This window comes from Anabrus simplex, chromosome 5, assembly GCF_040414725.1.
Source record: "Anabrus simplex isolate iqAnaSimp1 chromosome 5, ASM4041472v1, whole genome shotgun sequence".
In the NCBI taxonomy this organism is placed as follows: Eukaryota; Metazoa; Arthropoda; class Insecta; order Orthoptera; family Tettigoniidae; genus Anabrus; species Anabrus simplex.
In genome coordinates, this window is record NC_090269.1 from 299,927,689 (window position 1) to 299,946,083 (window position 18,395).

The 18,395-nt window shown below is 38.7% G+C and overlaps 1 protein-coding gene across 1 annotated transcript in view; it reads left to right on the top strand.

Moving 5' to 3' along the window:
- Window positions 1-18,395, top strand: part of LOC136874012 (protein krasavietz) — a 218,155-nt gene that overhangs the window by 124,975 nt on the left and 74,785 nt on the right. The window contains exon 8 of the mRNA XM_067147472.2: window positions 3,242-3,382. Coding sequence (XP_067003573.1) covers window positions 3,242-3,382 — 141 coding nt within the window. The remainder of the gene's footprint in view (window positions 1-3,241; window positions 3,383-18,395) is intronic.

Consider the following 18,395-nt stretch of genomic DNA (forward strand, 5'->3'; position numbering starts at 1 on the left):
GGTATCGGCCTGCGATCAGAACTGGCCTGTCCATTTACCTTCCTTAAAATCTCGAAAATTTCCCTCAAAACTTTCTCGGGGTTTGGTGTTAAAAATTAATTTAGACTTTTAGGAAACATTTAAGCCCACGAAAAATATAGGTCATCGCTTTGGAATTCCAGGTATCAGTGGAGGAAAAAATGTTTACACTTTGGGCTGTTATGCTCTCTGCGCTTCGCCTTTCATTTCTCTCAACTTCCTTTTAACTTCTTTCGAAAATATCCCTCAACACTTTTTCGGGTTTGATGTTAAAAATTAATTTGGACTTTCAGGAAACTTTTAAGCCCACGAAAAATATAGGTCATTGCTTTGGAATTAAAGATATAACTCGATGAAAAAAACGTAGGCCTACTTGCTCATTTTCATAGAAAATATATTTCATAGCAGTGATAATGTATTTTTATCATCTCAGGCAAAGCAGCTGTATCCATAAATTTACATTTTCATATTTGCGTAAAGACCACGTGCACCTCGCGGAGTGCTACGAAATGTTTGTTTATGCCTGTGTTACTCTTTCGATGGAAGGAATTTTAGTTCATTTAATTTTTTTTTTTCAAAATGAGCCCTCCTGAAATGAGGGTGCGGGCATTATTCGACGGCGGAGATTGTTCGGGTAAATACGGTATATATAATAAGTTTTGTCTGTACATTGCTCAGATTTTGAATAGAATGGTATTTCTGTATCAGTCATATCCACAGTAACAAGAAAAAGGACTTTATACTTTTCCGTAATTTCTGTAGGTATGTATGTATGTATATATGTATGTACACGCATCACGAGAAAACGGCTGAAAGGAATTTAATGAAAATCGGTATATAAAGTCGGGGGATGAACCACTACAATCTAGGCTATAAATTATTTACCGGGTGAGTTGGCCGTGCGCGTAGAGGTGCGCGGCTGTGAGCTTGCATCCGGGAGATAGTAGGTTCGAATCCCACTATCGGCAGCCCTGAAGATGGTTTTCCATGGTTTCCCATTTTCACACCAGGCAAATGCTGGGGCTGTACCTTAATTAAGGCCACGGCCGCTTCCTTCCAACTCCTAGGCCTTTCCTATCCCATCGTCGCCATAAGACCTATCTGTGTCGGTGCGACGTTAAGCCCCTAACAAAAAAAAAATTATTTTGTTCACGCTGAGTGAAATGGTAGTTTAGGGGAAGGCCTGAAATTTAATTCTCAAATATTATTATTAGTGGTCCTATCGATAAATATTACATAAAACCGGGCGAGTTGGCCGTGCGCGTAGAGGCGCGCGGCTGTAAGCTTGCATCCCGGAGATAGTAGGTTCGAATCCCACTGTCGGCAGCCCTGAAAATGGTTTTCCGTGGTTTCCCATTTTCACACCAGGCAAATGCTGGGGTTGTACCTTAATTAAGGCCACGGCCGCTTCCTTCCAACTCCTAGGCCTTTCCCATCCCATCGTCGCCATAAGACCTATCTGTGTCGGTGCGACGTAAAGCCCCTATCAAAAAAAAAAATTACATAACTAAAGTTATATACAATTGAATTTCCGATCATGTATTTCTTATACATTTTTACCTTACCGGTTATAACAACAGAGATATTTGTGAATTTGTATATATGTTGCTAAGTCCATATCAACGCCGAGCCACGAGAAAATGGGTGAACAGAATTTAATGAAAATCTATATATAGAGTCGGGGAATAAGTAACTACAATCTAAGCTATAAACAATTTTATTCACTCTGGATGAAATTGTAGTTTAGGGGAAGGCATCAAATATTTAATTTTTAGTACCTATGTTATTGGTCCTATCGAAAAGTACTACATAGCAAAAGTTAAAGAGAATACAATTTCCGATCATTTTGTTTTATTTGAGTTTTACTATACTGACTATGATAAGAGTGGTATTTCAGAGATGGAAGAAAAGTAAATGTCAAGGCCTACAATATGGAAAGCTCTTAAAATATATCAACAATAACATCATATTGACCCTTGTTTGTTGTAATGTTCTTTGTCTTTTATGCTACCACTGAACTCCGATAGATGTGATTTTTGCTGCGTACATAGTGTAACAGCCAGACTGAATATTGGCAGGAAATAGGTAGTTAGAAAACTTTCTTCTTTAACATGCCATTCCTCTGGTTCATACATTTCATGATACTGCTGGTACATAACACACTGGTTCGTCATAGTATTCCAGCTATTCTATCTCTACTCTGACGCACTGTTTCGAATGAGCAATGTGCACGTTTAATGCAAAGGCTCACTTAATAGTGGTAGTAGTAGTTTTGTTGTAGTCATATGACCTGGTCTAGAATTACAATTTAGGCCTATTCCAAATTATAGCATCACAATTCACTAAATAATTTAAAATTCAACCCTAAAAAGAGCTGTTGCTTAAGGAAAGCTTCTTCCTCTTCACTTTTATTATATTCTATATTCATTTTATTCCAAATTAGCAGTGAAAGGGGGTTTCTCTTCTGGCTTGGAGGAAGAATTTGCCACCAAGTCAGTTCTTTCCGCCACCAGCGTATTGAATTGAGATTTTCCGATTCATCAGGTACTCCTAGGAAATAGATTAGCAAACATAGTTTTTTGCCTGGGACTCTCTACTATTCAACGCCCTCCCCTGCCGCCGACGAAATAAGACGAAGAGTTCTCACGGCTGTCTGTGGCTTGGTCATTCCAGCTCTAGAACTTTGGACTGTTAGATCATAAGCGTAGTACTGTTCGTTAAAAGTGAGAAAATGTGTGGTTTTTTAAATTTGATCGAGTATTTCATGTGAAAGTATTGCTTTTAATGTTGCCATTCCTACTGACGTCATTGTAATGACCTATGTTCATTTCAGTTGGGAAAACTACTAACAAAGTCTTTCTGAGACTGTAAAAAGGCAGGTGAAGATTGAGTGCCTCCACATCATAATGAAAACTTCCTAACTTGATTGTGATTGATAGTAGGCAAGCGGGCCTACCGTTACAAAGAAAATTTCCTAACCCAGTCTTCATACGAGAAGAGGCGTTTGAAGACTTCCCTCTCGCGTTTCTAGGGTAACGTTAAGAGCTATGCAATTTAATACAATCTTGCTCACAATGTGTACACTAGTTAACCTAGAATTCTGTATACAATGTAGAATTCCGTAGGGAAGCACAGGTACATCAGCTAGTATATATATTTATATATTCTCATACATACCAGTTCAACTTTTCCTTTTCACTTTCTCTTCTCTTTTCCTTACTAGGCTAGCCAAGAAGCTAAACGTGATCTGCAAACACAGTTGGAAGAACAGCTGTCTGAGGGAAGAGCAACAAAGGATATTGTGGCAGATGTTCGTGAAACTGCATCTAAGAGCAGTATTCAAGAGCATGAGTTAATTACACTGGTATGTTTTGTGTAAAATTAATTTTTTAGAAATATTATGGTTCTTGTGATGTCTCCAGTTTTTATTTTATCAAGTCTTGTATTTTTGAAATGGTGCTTTGGCTATTATGACATCTGTGTAGCTTTCAATACAGATGTAAAATTACCTCCTGGTAATCGTTCACGGTGCACTGTAGTCTGACTAGTGAGGGTAGTCTCAAGTGGGGAAGTTTTTTTTAAGTCTGGGTTTGATCTGGAACATCGAACTCGTCCATTACTTAATCAGTGTTAACCATTGTGTTAATTTTCTTCCTGTTGTAAGTTACATTTTATCTTTTCTCTTGTGTTGAAAGCTTTACAGTTGCTTTGTGATTCTTTGTAATTGGAAATTTTATTACTACTGCAATCTTTATAGTTTTCTTACCTTAATGAGATCTTGTTTCCCAATGATGCAGTGCTGATAAAGGGGCTGCCTGGTCGAGGCGGTAAAAGCGTGCTCTGTTCGCCCGGAAGGATGTGGGTTTGAATCCCTGTCTGGAAGTTGTAAAATTTAAGAAATGAGATTCCCCCTTCCAGGGATACATATGGCCCTGAGGTTCACTCAGCCTACACCAAAAATGAGTACCAGGTTAATTCCTGGTGGCAAAGGCGGCCGGGCGTAGAGCTAACTACTCTACCCCATCAAGTGCTGAGGTTACGGATAGTGGAAGCCTTTACCTTCCACCCCTCCAAAGGCCTTCATGGCCTGTAAGGAGAAGGGTTTGCTTTGCTTTGCTTTGCTTTGCTTTGCAGTGCTGATAAACAGAAAATTCAAATTTTCCAATAATGTTGAAAGTTCTGAGATGGCCTTCGGAGAACATTCATTTTGAGAACATCTTCCACATTGATATCTTAGTTCAGCATTACTATAATTTTTGAACAAAAATGGTATATCACAGTCAGCATCACCATACATTTGTGAAGGTGTTGAACGTCATTGCTTTAAGATCTACAAATAAAAACTTTGTTCAGGTCCTACTTCCTTTTCTATCTACAGCTTTCCATGGAACTATTCTAACTTGCTGTTGATTTGTCGCAACGTAGACATATTCAGTGCCTTCTTTTTTTTTTTTTTGTGGTATGTTTTTTCATCCTCGAACTTTTGCCAAAACATTTCATCAGCGTTGTTTAAACAAGCTTGTCAGCTCAGTGAAGTAATGTTTTGAGCTGCAATGGTACTTTTAATGAATTACACACTGATAATTTGTTACATATTCACAGTGAATGGAATAAAGTGGCAACAAGTATCTGATATTTCAATTTCGGTGAATGTGATACTGACAATGTCAGTTTCATCAGGCAGTATGTGCATTCAGAGTGGTAGTTTTCTTCGGTCGGTGAAAATTGTGCAGATATGAAGGTAAAGTGTCCAAATAAGAGACTGTCTCGTGGTTAGTGATATCTGGTTATTTCCTTCAGGAGCTACTGCCACCTTCTGGAAATACCTGGAACTTGTTAATTTTACTTACAATCCCTGGATATATTATTAGAAGCACCTGATTTTGTAAAAATACATTTTAAAAATTCATTTATTTCTTGGGCCTTGTTTTGTAAACTGGCTCCCCTATCATTGTTTAATGGATTGAATATTGTAAAACAGTTGTTGGGAAAGTGCAAGTCACGAGGTTCAGAGCACTGTAGCGGACTTCCCTAAGTTACATAAAACCAATAAAAGTACACTGACCGAGCAAATGTCATCGGATAGCGGAGCACTGATGTGCAGGTGTGTTGTCTGCGCACCACACGCCCCCTGTGCCAGCGGCAGTTGTATAGGAGACCTTGTGAGCAGTGGCTAAGCATGTGACAGGTGTAACATGGAACGTTGTTGTGAGCTGACACCGTTCGAATAGGGTATGGTGTTACAAGTAACTATTCTCATTTTGGTTCCGTATTGAAGTTGACGTATGTCTCAAATATTATTACAATATTATAAGTCCACCTGTTCAATACAATACAATATGATCCACTATTTCATATGGTCCAAATTTTTTTATATACATGTATTATTATGTATTATGTATAAAAAATTTTTGACCATATGAAATAGTGGATCATATTGGATTGTATTGAACAGGTGGACTTATAATATTGTAATAATATTTGAGACATAGGGTATGGTGGTCGAAGCCCGACAGATGGGAAGTGCGATTTCGGAAGTGGTGCGGGAATTCGGCTTCACACGATCAACCACGTCGAGGATGTATCGTGAATGGTTGAATGCGGGTGTCACTGTCCACAACAGACAAACGAACGACCGGCCGTCCAGCCACCCTCGATGACCGTGACCGGCGACATCTGAGACGGATTGTCAATAGTGACAGACGGGCAACCGTGCAACGAATCACGGCTCATTTCAACACAGGCTGTGCTAGACACATCTCCCAGTGGGCAATCCGTAGGAACATGGGTTCTATGGGGTGTGGGAGCCGGCGCCGCACTTGGGTGCCACTGTTAAAACGTCATCGGGCACAGCGACGCGCATTTGTCTCCAGTCACCAGAGATGGACACTGGAACAATGGCGTAACGTGATATGGTCGGACAAATCACGATTTCAACTGCACTATGCCGATGGGAGGCACCGTGTATGGCGCAGACCACATGAGGCGATGGATCCCGCCTGCCTCAAAGGTGTGGTCCGGGGCGCTGGTGTCTCTCGTATGGTCTGGGGTGCATTTTCCTGGTGTGCAATGGGCCCCCTAGTTGTTCTGGAAGATACTTTGAATGGTACACAGTATGTTGAACTGCTCGGAGAACATCTCCACCCATTTTTGGCCTTCCAGCGCCCAGCGGTTCTGCGGTGTTTTAAGATGATAATGCGCCGCCAAATCGCTCCCACGTCGCCCGTGAATGGTGCCAGGAACATGCAGTGGAGGTCCAACGACTGCCATGACCACCCAGGAGCCCCGATACGAATCCTATTGAGCATATCTGGGATGTCCTGGAACGCAGGCTCCGTGCTATGGATCCTGCACCCATGAACAGACCAGCATTGGCGACCGCTCTGAAAACGATTTGGTGTCAGTTGCGTCCAGAGGACTACCAGGGACTTCTCGACTCACTTCCATGGCGTCTCACTGCAGTTCGCACGGTCAGAGGAGGCCCCACACGCTATTAGGTGACTATCCCATGACATTTGCTAAGTCAGTGTAAACTGCTTTAAGCAAATTAATTATTTGTAGAACATATTTCATTCCTAAGGAACATTTTCAGCTACATAACATTGCTTAGGTGAAATTACATAGAATTTTCTTCTTCTCAAGAAAACCATCTTAAAATAATACCTTTGTTATGCTTAAAACAAAAGTAATTTAAAAATAGATTAGAATAAGTAATATGTGGGGAGGGTTGGGTGGCGTGGTGAAATGGGAAGGGAAGATGGATTTACTTTTCTAACCTAATTTAAAACAATTTCCTATTGACTTAAATAGATGCTAAAAATATGTTAGTATACAGCACTTTTGTTAATGTGTGATGTATGTGTTTTTCATTTTAATTTTTTTATGTTTTGAAAAGGACTTTTTCATGTCAATGTTCAAAAAACTGTTCTCTTCAGCTGCTCTTCTTTTCTGAAGTGGGGATTTTGTCGTTTAATGTAATTTTGTGAAAATGGGTCCCTTGAAGATTTTTTAATAAGGGATCTTCTGAAGCTGATTACTGTCTTATTAATGTTATGAAAAAGCTTCCCTGAAGTCTGCAATGAAACAAAAATGGGGATTGCTTTCTATTAATGTGTATTAAAATCTGTGCAAGGGAACTTAGTATTTAAGTGAATGGTGTCTCACCTTATGTCGGCAACCTACTGTGCTCTTGGAAGAGTCTAGCAGCAACTGATGCTACTTTCCCTCTAGTGAAATAACAATGTGTGTGTTCTGAAGCTTGCCCCTCCCCTGGGGGAGGCAAGGTTGTAGAGTGAGGAGGAGGCGTGTTACTTACGGTTGCGTTTTCATTGGCTGCAGAAGAGAAGGTAGGGGGAACAGGTATTCAGGAGGACGGAGGTTCGATCGGTTTCTTTGTGTATTATTTTTTTAATGCCTGAAGATGTTCTAGTCTTCCTTCGTATAAGGGATTCTTTTATCTATTATATCATTAAAGTTATTGTCGTGATTACTTTGCTGATATAAATAAATACCATATTTACTTGCGTATTAGAACCCTTTTTCCCCATTTTTACAGCCAAAAAATGTAAAGGGGTATCCAGTATGCAATAACCTCAAATTTTATGCAGTAAACACATGACCTCTAGGCTATAAAAAGCTATAAATTGTACATGTCAACATTCTACACTGTTCTTTAACAAACCTATGAATGTATTTGATTTATACTTGGTTATTTTCATTGGAAGGCAGTTATTCTAAATGTAAAAAGTCAATAAATGATGAACACTACTTTTAGGTATACATACAAAGTAAATATAATCTGTTTTAGTTGCTCATATCATGTCATTCGTTTTATCTCATTAATTTCTCAGGTGAGGTTGACGTCAGGAGGGGCATACGGTCGTAAAAAGTCGCTACGAAGATTCGTCTCACTTCATACTCGGCCCCGTAGAAAAAAGGGATAAGGGTATTCTATTGTATTATATTATGCGATATTAATACAAAATAACTCAATGGCCAGTCATTTGTCTCTGTCAGTTGAGCAGTAGGAATACCATACAGTAATTCTGATCACTGCTTTCATTTTAATTGTTTTGCGCCACTAACTTCCCTGCTACTGGCGTGTCATTCCAAGTGACGTCATCTTCACTGCCATCTTGTCACCCATGCCCTGCAATCGAGACAGAGCATTCGAGGTCCCGTCTCTTTGAACCTTAAAAGTAGTTTTGTTCCCAACTGTAGAGTCTAAACTGTGTGAAGCTATTCTCAAATGGTTTCTGGAGATGGTCTCTGATATTCCCAGCTGGTGTATGTGTAGCGGAGGCCACTCCTGAATAAAGCTGTGTTGTTGAAAGCATGCCAAACCACTAGCTGATAACTAGGGTGTGTTACGAGTTGTATTTCCGAATGTAATACGTAGTGACTGGGAGCATTCTTTTGATAACTGCAGTTGTTAAAAGCCTGGCCCTTATTTTTAAGTATATTTCATGCTTGTTCTCTACATTTTTCACATCAGGATTTACCTAAACCGCTGTAAATGAGATAAGAGATCGCATTGTTTAGGTTAGGTATGGTATCGCCCGGATAGTGCCAAATGTTCCGCGACGGAAAGAATAAAAATAAATTACAGGAAAGTTTGCCACATTTATGGATATCTACAGGTGTGGCAGTAATGCATTTTATTACCATAATGTTTAATTTCGTGTGTTCGTTTTCTCCCGTTTTTAATTGACGCATACCCTAGTATGTTTTGTTTGGCATCTCTGAAAATTGTTGAAAGTAAATGGGGATATAGAAAATCAATATTATTATTATTATTATTATTATTATTATTATTATTATTTGTTAGGTACGTTGGCGAATAAAACAGTTGTGATTGGATTGTTTTTATCGCGTTCTTTGAATGACTGTGTTCTGTCCATTGTTACACCCAAATATTTGGGATGTCTGTTGTGTAGAAGGAGGGTGTTATTAAAGTAAACTGCAAGTTCCCTTGTTGCCATTTTATTGTTCAGGTGGAAACAAGCAACTTTGGTCTTTGTTGTACTTGGTTGAAGTCTCCATTTTCGGAAGTAGTCTCCCAGAACAGAGAGATCATTTGTCAGCATCTCTCCTGTTCTCTCAAAACATGGACCTCTAGCCGCAATTGCCCAATTATCAGCATAGCCAAACTTCCTGGATTTTGTGGAGGGTAAATCTGATGTATACAGGCTGAACAAGAGTGGGGCGAGCACTGATCCTAGAGGAAGTCTATTGTTTAATTTACTTGGCCTGCTGATTTCACTGCCAATGATGACCTGGAAATTTATTCAGCGTGTTGCTTACAAGACAAGCCAATGTCTTAGAAGGTATAACCTGAAGTAGTTTTTAAATCTTCTATTCTTCATGGGGCCTCTAAATATTAGTTCCTACTTAGCGTCAACCTGTAACATCTCTTGCTGCCATGTTTTTCCTTCATTCCCACCTAGATAAACCTGCTCCCTTCACAAAGTTGCAGATTGTTATTGGGTCTTCTTGGATTTTTTCTCTCTCTTCACCTGGTAGTCCTAGAGTGGAGAGTCTGATTCTACCCAGCGCCTCACATTCGAAAAATATGTGTTCAGCTCATTCCTCTGCTTCATTGCATTTCCTACATATATTGTCTCTTGTATGTGTATGTTCAGTCATCAGCCCTAAGGCTGGTTGGATCCTCAACAGCTCCGCCATCAGCTGTCATAGATGGCCTAGGCATCACTGAAGAAGCGTACTAGGGAAATGAGGAGCAAGGTAGTTTCCTGTTGCTTTCCTCACCAAGCCGGAAGTTGCTATTACATATCAGTCTGCCAAGCCCACTGAAATGCCTGCACCAACCGACCCTATGAGCAACATTTTGACACCATTCATAGCAGGGACTGGCTGCATAAGGAATGGCATTACTAGCATCGCTCATACCTCAGTTACTTTCATATTGTCAAAGCCAAGGGTAAAACAGGGACAGATCAATGAAACTAACAAAATCGCTCTAGCCTATACCAGAAGACTTAGTGCACTGTAAACACTAGGTCCTGCTAGCAAAGGCAACATTGTCTCTTATTACTCCCATTCTATGTAGGTGTTTTTTTTCAAATGGCAGTGTCCTGTCAACTGTCCTACTACCCATCTTATATTTTCTCTGCTGAGTTTCAACAGTTCTTTAGTATGCTTCTTGTTTGGTCCTTTTATCAGTTCCTTTGCAGGCCTGCATCCTGGAGTATTTTTCCCGTTCTCCATTTGTTCCTTTTTTACCCATTTTCCTATGTAGTGTCGGGCTTGTCCATAGGAAATCTCGAATACAGGTCCTGGGGCTACAAAATATGTTTCTGTCCCTTTCCTGGCCAGTTTATCTGCCTTTTCATTTTCTTCTATACCTGCATGCCCTGGTACCCATGTTATTTTGACATTGTTGTACTTTGAGAGCTTCAGGAGAAGTTAATGGCCATACCAGACAATACTGGATATTATCCGGACTGCTTCTAGTGTCTTAATGGCCACTTGGCTGTCCGTAAAAATAGTTCATTTTCAGATTTTCTTCAAGACGTTGTGAAAGCTATCACTTCAGTTTGAAAGACTAGTGTGTTTGTCCAGGCTCATCTGGATTGATCTCTCAGGTCTTCCCCTGTTGATCCCTCCTCCTGTGCCATCCACAGTCTTTTGAGCCATCAGTCCACCACACTATATCTTCTTTTTCAGTATTCCATTTGTTGATATCCCAGTCTTCCTTTTTTTATTATCTGGGTCTCAAAACGGTTTTTCAAATTTGAACTTTGGTATCATACGATCAGAAGGCGTGTGTAGAACTTCCTCTGTTAATTTTACAGTGTCCTAGATTGGCTCTTTGTGCATTACAGAACTCTTGATTGTGCCAATCTATATGAACTCATTCTAGCCTGTCCTTTTATGAAATTGCATAATGATGGGAGGTCTAGTAAAGTATTCAAGGCTTTTGTCGGCGTATGTCTCATGGCCCCAGTTATGGCTGTGCATGCCATTCTCTGTAGGCTATCCAATCTACTGCAGATTTTTCCTTGACTTACTTTCTGCCACCAGATGATTGCAGCATAGGCCATCAACGGTCTAATGACCATTGTGAATATCCACATTACCTTTGATGATCGTAGACCCCATGTCTTCCCGATGGTTCTTTTACATGCATACAGCAAGTTCTTGACCCTGGTTATGTTCCTTTCTATATGTGGATTCCAGGTTAGATTTTTATCTAACACTACACCTAGGTGCAATGCCTGTGAGATGGTTTGTAAATAACACCCTCATTCCAAACCATGTCATAAGCTGCCTTAAGGTCTATGAATGCCACAGATGTTTTTTGGCGATTCTGGAACCCTGCCTCAATGTAGGTGGTTAAAGAGAGTACTTGTTCCGTGCAACTCCGTTGTGGTCTGAATCCTGCTTGTTCTATGGGAATATACCTCAAGCACTTTTGAAGCGATTCTGTTTAGGATTAGTCTCTCAATTAACTTGTAGCATACACTTAACAGTGAGATAGGTCTATAGCTGTCTGGTCTCTCACTGGGTTTCCCAGGCTTCAATGTGGCAACGATTTTCGTCAGTTTAAACAAATGAGGTAGCTTGTTGTTCCGAACAATATTAGTGGCTAGCTTGGATAGCCAAAGTCGAGCGTTGGCCACAATTTATCAAGAATTTGGGATGTATTCCGTCAAACCTTGGTGCCTTACCGCTTTTGACATCTGTCAGAGCTGTTTCAATATCCTGGGTGGTGAAGTGTCTAGTATATTCTGAACCAGAATTACTTGTGGCTTTTAGGTTGGCCAGCTCTTTCTTGATATACCTTGTGTGTTTTCTGTCTCTAGCTGTTCGGGACAGAGAAACTATATGCGTAGCAACCATTTTTGGGGTGACAGTTTGACTTCCACGAGCGATTAGGGTAACTCCTCAAAGTTTTCTGAGGAGTGACCAAGCTTTTCTGCTGGATTTACTGAAGTTATTACATTCCACAGTTTCAACCCACTTTACCTTCCGAGCGTTATCAAGGCTATTAAGTAATTCTTCTCGCCAAGCTCGATAGCTGCTGTCACTTAAGTGCGGCCAGTATCCAGTATTCGGGAGATAGTGGGTTCGAACCTCACTGTCGGCAGCCCTGGATATGGTTTTCCATGGTTTCCCCATTTTCACACCAAGCAAATGCTGGGGCTGTACCTTAATTAAGGCCATGGACGCTTCCTTCCCACTCCTAACCCTTTCCTCTCCCATCGACGCCATAAGGCCTATCTGTGTCGGTGTGACGTAAAGCAACTTGCGGGAGAAGAAAAAAAAAGTAATTCTTCTGCAATTTCTTGTTCACTGCTGACCAAGGACTCTTGGTGCAGATTTTCACTCGTGTAAATCCATCCAGGAACATATTCCTTCCTGAAATCTCTTGGAATCTGTTTTTTGGCTATGGCAATTACAGCTCTTACAAATCTCCCATGATTGTCACTTGTTGTGGGTATCCATTGGACACATTTATCTAGTTCTCCTGTGAAAGCTTTCCAGTCTGCTTTTTTGAAGATCCAGCATGGGCGAGGATGTGAAGTCACGAGAGGAATCTGTATTCCAACTTCACGATAAACTGGGTGGTGTTGACGGTGCAGAAAAGCTGGAAGAACTTTCCGCGTAGCAGACAAAGGCCTACGCTATGGAGGCGGACATTTCTTAACTATGAAACGCAGATGTACCAAATGACTTTGATGCGTGGGTCGTACGGACGAAACTATTCACAAATTTGTGTGATGTCATCAGAGCTACGTATGGCTTGTAGCCACTTGGAAGCAGAATCGTTATTCTTCGATGAATTACGTTGGTGATTCTTGTATGCGAGATTTATTATTTAATTTTTTTCGTCTTGAAAAGCCAAGGGGGTCTAATGCACGAGTAAATAAGGTATATTTTTTGGTGTGTTTAATAGAATACCTTTATTTGTTTTACGTAAGATTATCAGATTTTGCTCTAGACCCTATAGTAGTGAACTGATGACTGGTTGCACTCATATGATGGCCTATAGAGGTAATTTTTTTTCTGTTTCTCAGCATTAACATGCTCAAGATATCTTAGTGTAAAACTACGTCCAGTCTGCTCTACACAAGATTTCTCGCATTGGTGACGGTTCAGTTTGTACACCCTCGAGTCTAATTTATTGTCCTTCCCTAGGGAATTAACGCTATTGTAGTTGAAAAATGTTCGCATAGTATTATTGCTAGTTGTGGGGCCTCTGTGTCTCAGGTGGCAGCGCGCTGGCCTCTCACTGCTGGGTTCCGTGGTTCAAATTCCGGTCACATGTGAGATTTGTGCTGGACAAAGCGCATGCGGGACAGGTTTTCCTCCGGGTACTCTGGTTTTCCCTGTCATATTTCATTCTATCAACACTCCCCAATATAATTTCATTTCATCTGTCATTCATTAATCATTGCCCCAGAGGAGTGCGACAGACTTCGGCATCCGGCACAATTTCTATCCTCGCCGCTAGGTGGGAGCTTCATTCCATTCCTGACACGGTCAGATGACTGGAAGCAGACCGTGGATTTTCATTTTCATTATTGCTAGTTAAGTATGCAATTTTGTGATAATATTTTCTGAACAGATTCGTCACTGCGTATGTATTGTTCTCATTCTACTTGGGAGAGAGTTACGGTATATTGAATGCTCTGCATATGTGACTATAGTATGCTGACTTTTTTTTTTTTTGTGATTCGGATGTAACGAGTTATTCTTTATCGGAGTAAAAGTGGGCTTTCTATGTATCTTAAACAATACTCCTTATCCTGTCTTATATTTACATCTAAAAAATTTATGGAAACCTCTTTTTCTTTCTGTATGGTAAACATTATTTTGGAATCTAATGAATTCAGAATATTAAGGATGTTATCACTATTATTCACTCTTTGGTCTATGATTATAAAGGTACAGTCTACAAAGCGTATCCATAGGTCAAGCCCTTCTACTTGTCCTATTATTTTGGTGTGTTCAAGATGATCCAGAACAATGCTGGCTACTATGCCAGAAGCAGGAGCATCCATAGTGAGGCCTTCCTGTCTGTATATCTTACTAAATGTGAAGTAATTGTATTCTGAAACAAATTGAAGTATGTTAATGAAGTCATCTGATTCTGGTAGGCCAAGTTGTTTATGTTCTAATAAATTCTTTCTAATGACTTATCATTTCATCTACTGGAATATTTGTATACATGTCTTTGATATCAAAAGAACATGTATATTTGATGCAGTGTTAACTTAAAATTCTTAAGAAGTTTGCAGAAGTCTACTAAATATTGTTGTCTTATTGTAAAAAATGTAATGATTAGGTCAATATTTATGTATGTATTGCTATGTTTTGTAGGTAGGAGTGTTAGGGAAATTTATGACTGGTCTTGTGGGTATTCCTTCTTTCTGTAACTTGGGTAAGGCCCTTGCAGTTGGAAAACTTGGTTTCATATTAATTAGTTTCTGGACATCTTGCTCGTTTAAAATTTAGGTTGCACTTTTCAGTACTGTTTTTAGCCTTTTCTGGGTACGTACTGTGCGGTCTTCATCTATTTTGAAAAAAAAAGAGCTGTTAAGAAAGTTCTGTTTTTCTGTTATACTCCTTCTTATCTAAAACCACTATTGTCTGTCCCCCCACCTGCCGTAGTAACTACTATTTCTTCTGGGTTTATTTTGCGTGATAGACTTATGAGTTTAATACTACTTTCCGAGACTTAAACTTTTAAACCTTGTATAAGGTACGGAATTTTCTGTTTTACTTCAGTCATTTTGAATGCCATTAGGGAGATTTTTTATAGCTGTTTCAACTTCTGCAATATTACTTATCAGTCCTTTTTCCTTGTTCATTCTAATCCGATAAAATTTGGGCCTTGATCTAACGTGTGCATTTCCTCCTCAGTAAGACTGACTTTAGGATACTTGACGGGAGAGGGATATTCATTTAAATCCGTTTCTGAACCTGAAGGTTGAATTTCAGCTGTTCCTCTAATTGATCTGGCTGTTTTTAACCATATTAGTTTGTTGCTAAGGGTTTCTTGTTTGCTACTTAGAATGATATTCTTTCTTTGGTGTATCTTTGGAAAAAATCTCACAAGGATAACAGTAATTTTGGGGCTTGGAGATGTGGTGAATACATTTTTCCATTAAGAAATGCATTCTTCCTATAAAGGAATTTTTCAGCTAAATTTGATTATTTTCTGTCTATCATAGTGGTGGCTGGAGGGTAAGTGTTCAAGAGACCCATTTTCATCAAATTAAATCAAACGACAACACTCGTTTCGGAAAAGTAGAGCAGCTGAAGAGAACAGTTTAAGACAGAACATGACATGAAAAAGTCCATTTCAGAAACTTTTAAAAAATTAACAGCTAAACAAACATACATCACACATGAACTAAAATGCTGTATACTAACAAATTTTGAACATCTGTTTAAGTGAATAGGAAATTGTTTTAAATTAGGTCACAACTTAAGTAGATCCATCTTCCCTTCCCATTTCACTGCTCCACTCAACCCTCCCCATATATTTTAATTACTTCTTACTTATTTTGAAATTAGTTTTGTTTTAAGCATAAGAAATGTATTATTTTACGATGGTCTTTTTTGAGATGAAGAAAATTCTATGTAATTTCACCTAATCAATGTTATGTAGCTGAAGATATTCCTAAGGAATGAAATATGTTCTACAAATATTTAATTTGCTTAAAGCAAATATATATCAAACAGGTGGATGTTTACTTTTATTGATTTAATAATAAAATAAGATTTGGTACGGGAAATGAAGCTGATTTCTTGCAATCTTCTCTGAGTTACCGTGCAGCCTAGCGTTGAGAGTTCCTAATGCAAATAGTGAGCAAATAGCGATCAAGGGATATTTTCATTTTTGATTGATTTAATGCAGTGAATTTTGTACCCAAAATTGAACCAAATAATACCACAAAAGAGCACGCTATAATGAAATAATGATCTGTAAGTGTTGAATCACACTTTTTTGTTTTGTTTTTTTCAATTTGTTTTACGTTGCACCGACACAGGTAGCTCTTATTGGCGATGATGGTATAGGAAAGGGCTAGAATTTTGAAGGAAACGACCCTGGCCTTAATTAAGGTACAGCCCCAGCATTAGCCTTGATGCAAGTGCGATAAACAGGTATAACTTGAGAACAATATTCTTTCACCCATGGTTAATTAATGCAAGAACGAGCTCAAATTATTATTGTTATTATTATTATTATTATTATTATTATTATTATTATTATTATTATTATTGTATGTATGGCTGTGAAGTGATGTACATCCATTTATTATTATTATTATTATTATTATTATTATTATTATTATTATTATTATTATTATTATTATTATTTACGTTGTCGAATGATCGTATTGTGTGTGAGGTTATTTCATAAAACGTGCTGTACATAAACATTTATATCAGTTCAATTAATGTAAGAATCTGCATATAATTCATTCTTACCTTTATATGTAATTTGTAATCCATAATTGTGAAAACCCCTGTAACTTCCAGAATGGTAACAGGCACTAGAACGATGCAGATTGTTCTGTGCATTGTAGTCTATGTATTGGGCACTCATGAATTTGATGAAGGTATTTCTTACAACTTATTTTCTTGGAAGTCTGGCCAGGATATGTATATAAGGAGACGATCTTGACAGTGGCAGTTAGTGGACAGAGAGTCATTGGTTAGAGAGTTATTGGAAGTTAGTTATTGGTGAGAAAGTTAGTTATTGTTCAGTAGAGTTATGGTGTAGCAAGATCATACTTGTGACCACGTGTGTGACATGCTCTTAAGCAGTCATCTTTCAGCTGTGTGTTAAGGTTGCAATCTCCACGTGCAGTGACAGGCAACTGTTAAAATGGCGGTTTGTGATGTGAGTGTTTAGTTTGTGCCAACAGCGATTAAGGTTATGTGTGTGTTTAATTTGTAAATACATGTAAATAAAAATAATTGTACTAACTGACAGCATCTCGTATGTGTCTTTGTGGATACGTTAGCATGGTGTGAAATAAAGATTACCTGGGCTGAGTGGCTCAGATGGTTGAGGCGCCTGGCTTTCTGACCCCAATTTGGCAGGTTCGATCCTGGCTCAGTCCACTGTTATTTGGAGGCGCTCAAGTACATCAGCCTGATGTCGGTAGATTTACTGGCATGTAAAAGATCTCCCACAGAACTTAATTCTGGCACCTGATGTCTCCAGAAACTATGAAGTTATTTAGTGGAACATAAAGCCAATAATATTATTATTAAAAAAGATTAATCCCTAGGGGTGTTGAATGGGGGTTAAGACCCATAAGCAAAAATACTGCTTCTGAATCAGTTATGAATGAAGATGAAATTCCAAATGGCAATATATATATATATATATATATATATATTTTAAATCCTAGATATAAAATAAGGGCGGAATGTTTTAAAATATTTCCTTATGGATTGAATGAGGTTGGCTTCAGAAACAATTATTGATCCCTCCAAAATCATTTGATTTTTGAAGTTGTGATTTTACAAGTAGATTATTCTTTTATGTCCTAGGTGTCAAATTTGTTGTACTTCAAAATGTTTTTAACCCTTTCAACCCCAAACCGTATCTATACATTATTGAACACCGTGCCTCCTCTGTCAGACCCGTATATATACGTTGTGTTGCAGTGTGCCTACTTGACCAATCTCGTATATGAACGGGATATAGTTTCATGCTTTGAAATTCCTTGGAAATGCTCAAAGAAGTTCTGTACAGCAGATATAACACTCCATTTTGCTTGTTTTGAAAGCGATCTAATGTCATTTCAGCTTTTCCGCTAACGTGTAGCCATCATGGCGTCTTGAAGTATTCATTCAACTCTTGTTGACGAAGAAATTGAATGTTTCATTATAAATAGTGGTTCTGGAGAGCTATATTTTGACAATGATGATGGAAAAATATATAGGGGGCGATAGTGGACTACATGAAAGTGCGAGACAAAGTGGTAATGATGAATCTCGTGCGGAATTGTCACCCCTTTCTCAGATAAATTATTTTCTCCCCAAATCTTAATGATTTTGATAATACCCATTCTTGGATCAACAATTTTATATTATGTTTCAGTAATAAAATAATATCACCGAGCAGGGTAGCCGTGCTTGTTGACATGTTACGGCTATGGAGCCAAGCTCTGCGTCTGGCAGGCAAGTGGGTTTGAACCCCACCATCAGTTGTTCTGAGAATGTGGCTTTTTATTATTATTATTATTATTATTATTATTATTATTATTATTATTATTATTATTATTATTATTTTATTTTTTTATTATTTTTTTAAAGGTTTCCTTTTTGCACTCCAAAGCAAATGCCAGGACATTTCCTATTCATAAGTCACAGCAGATTCCTTCCAC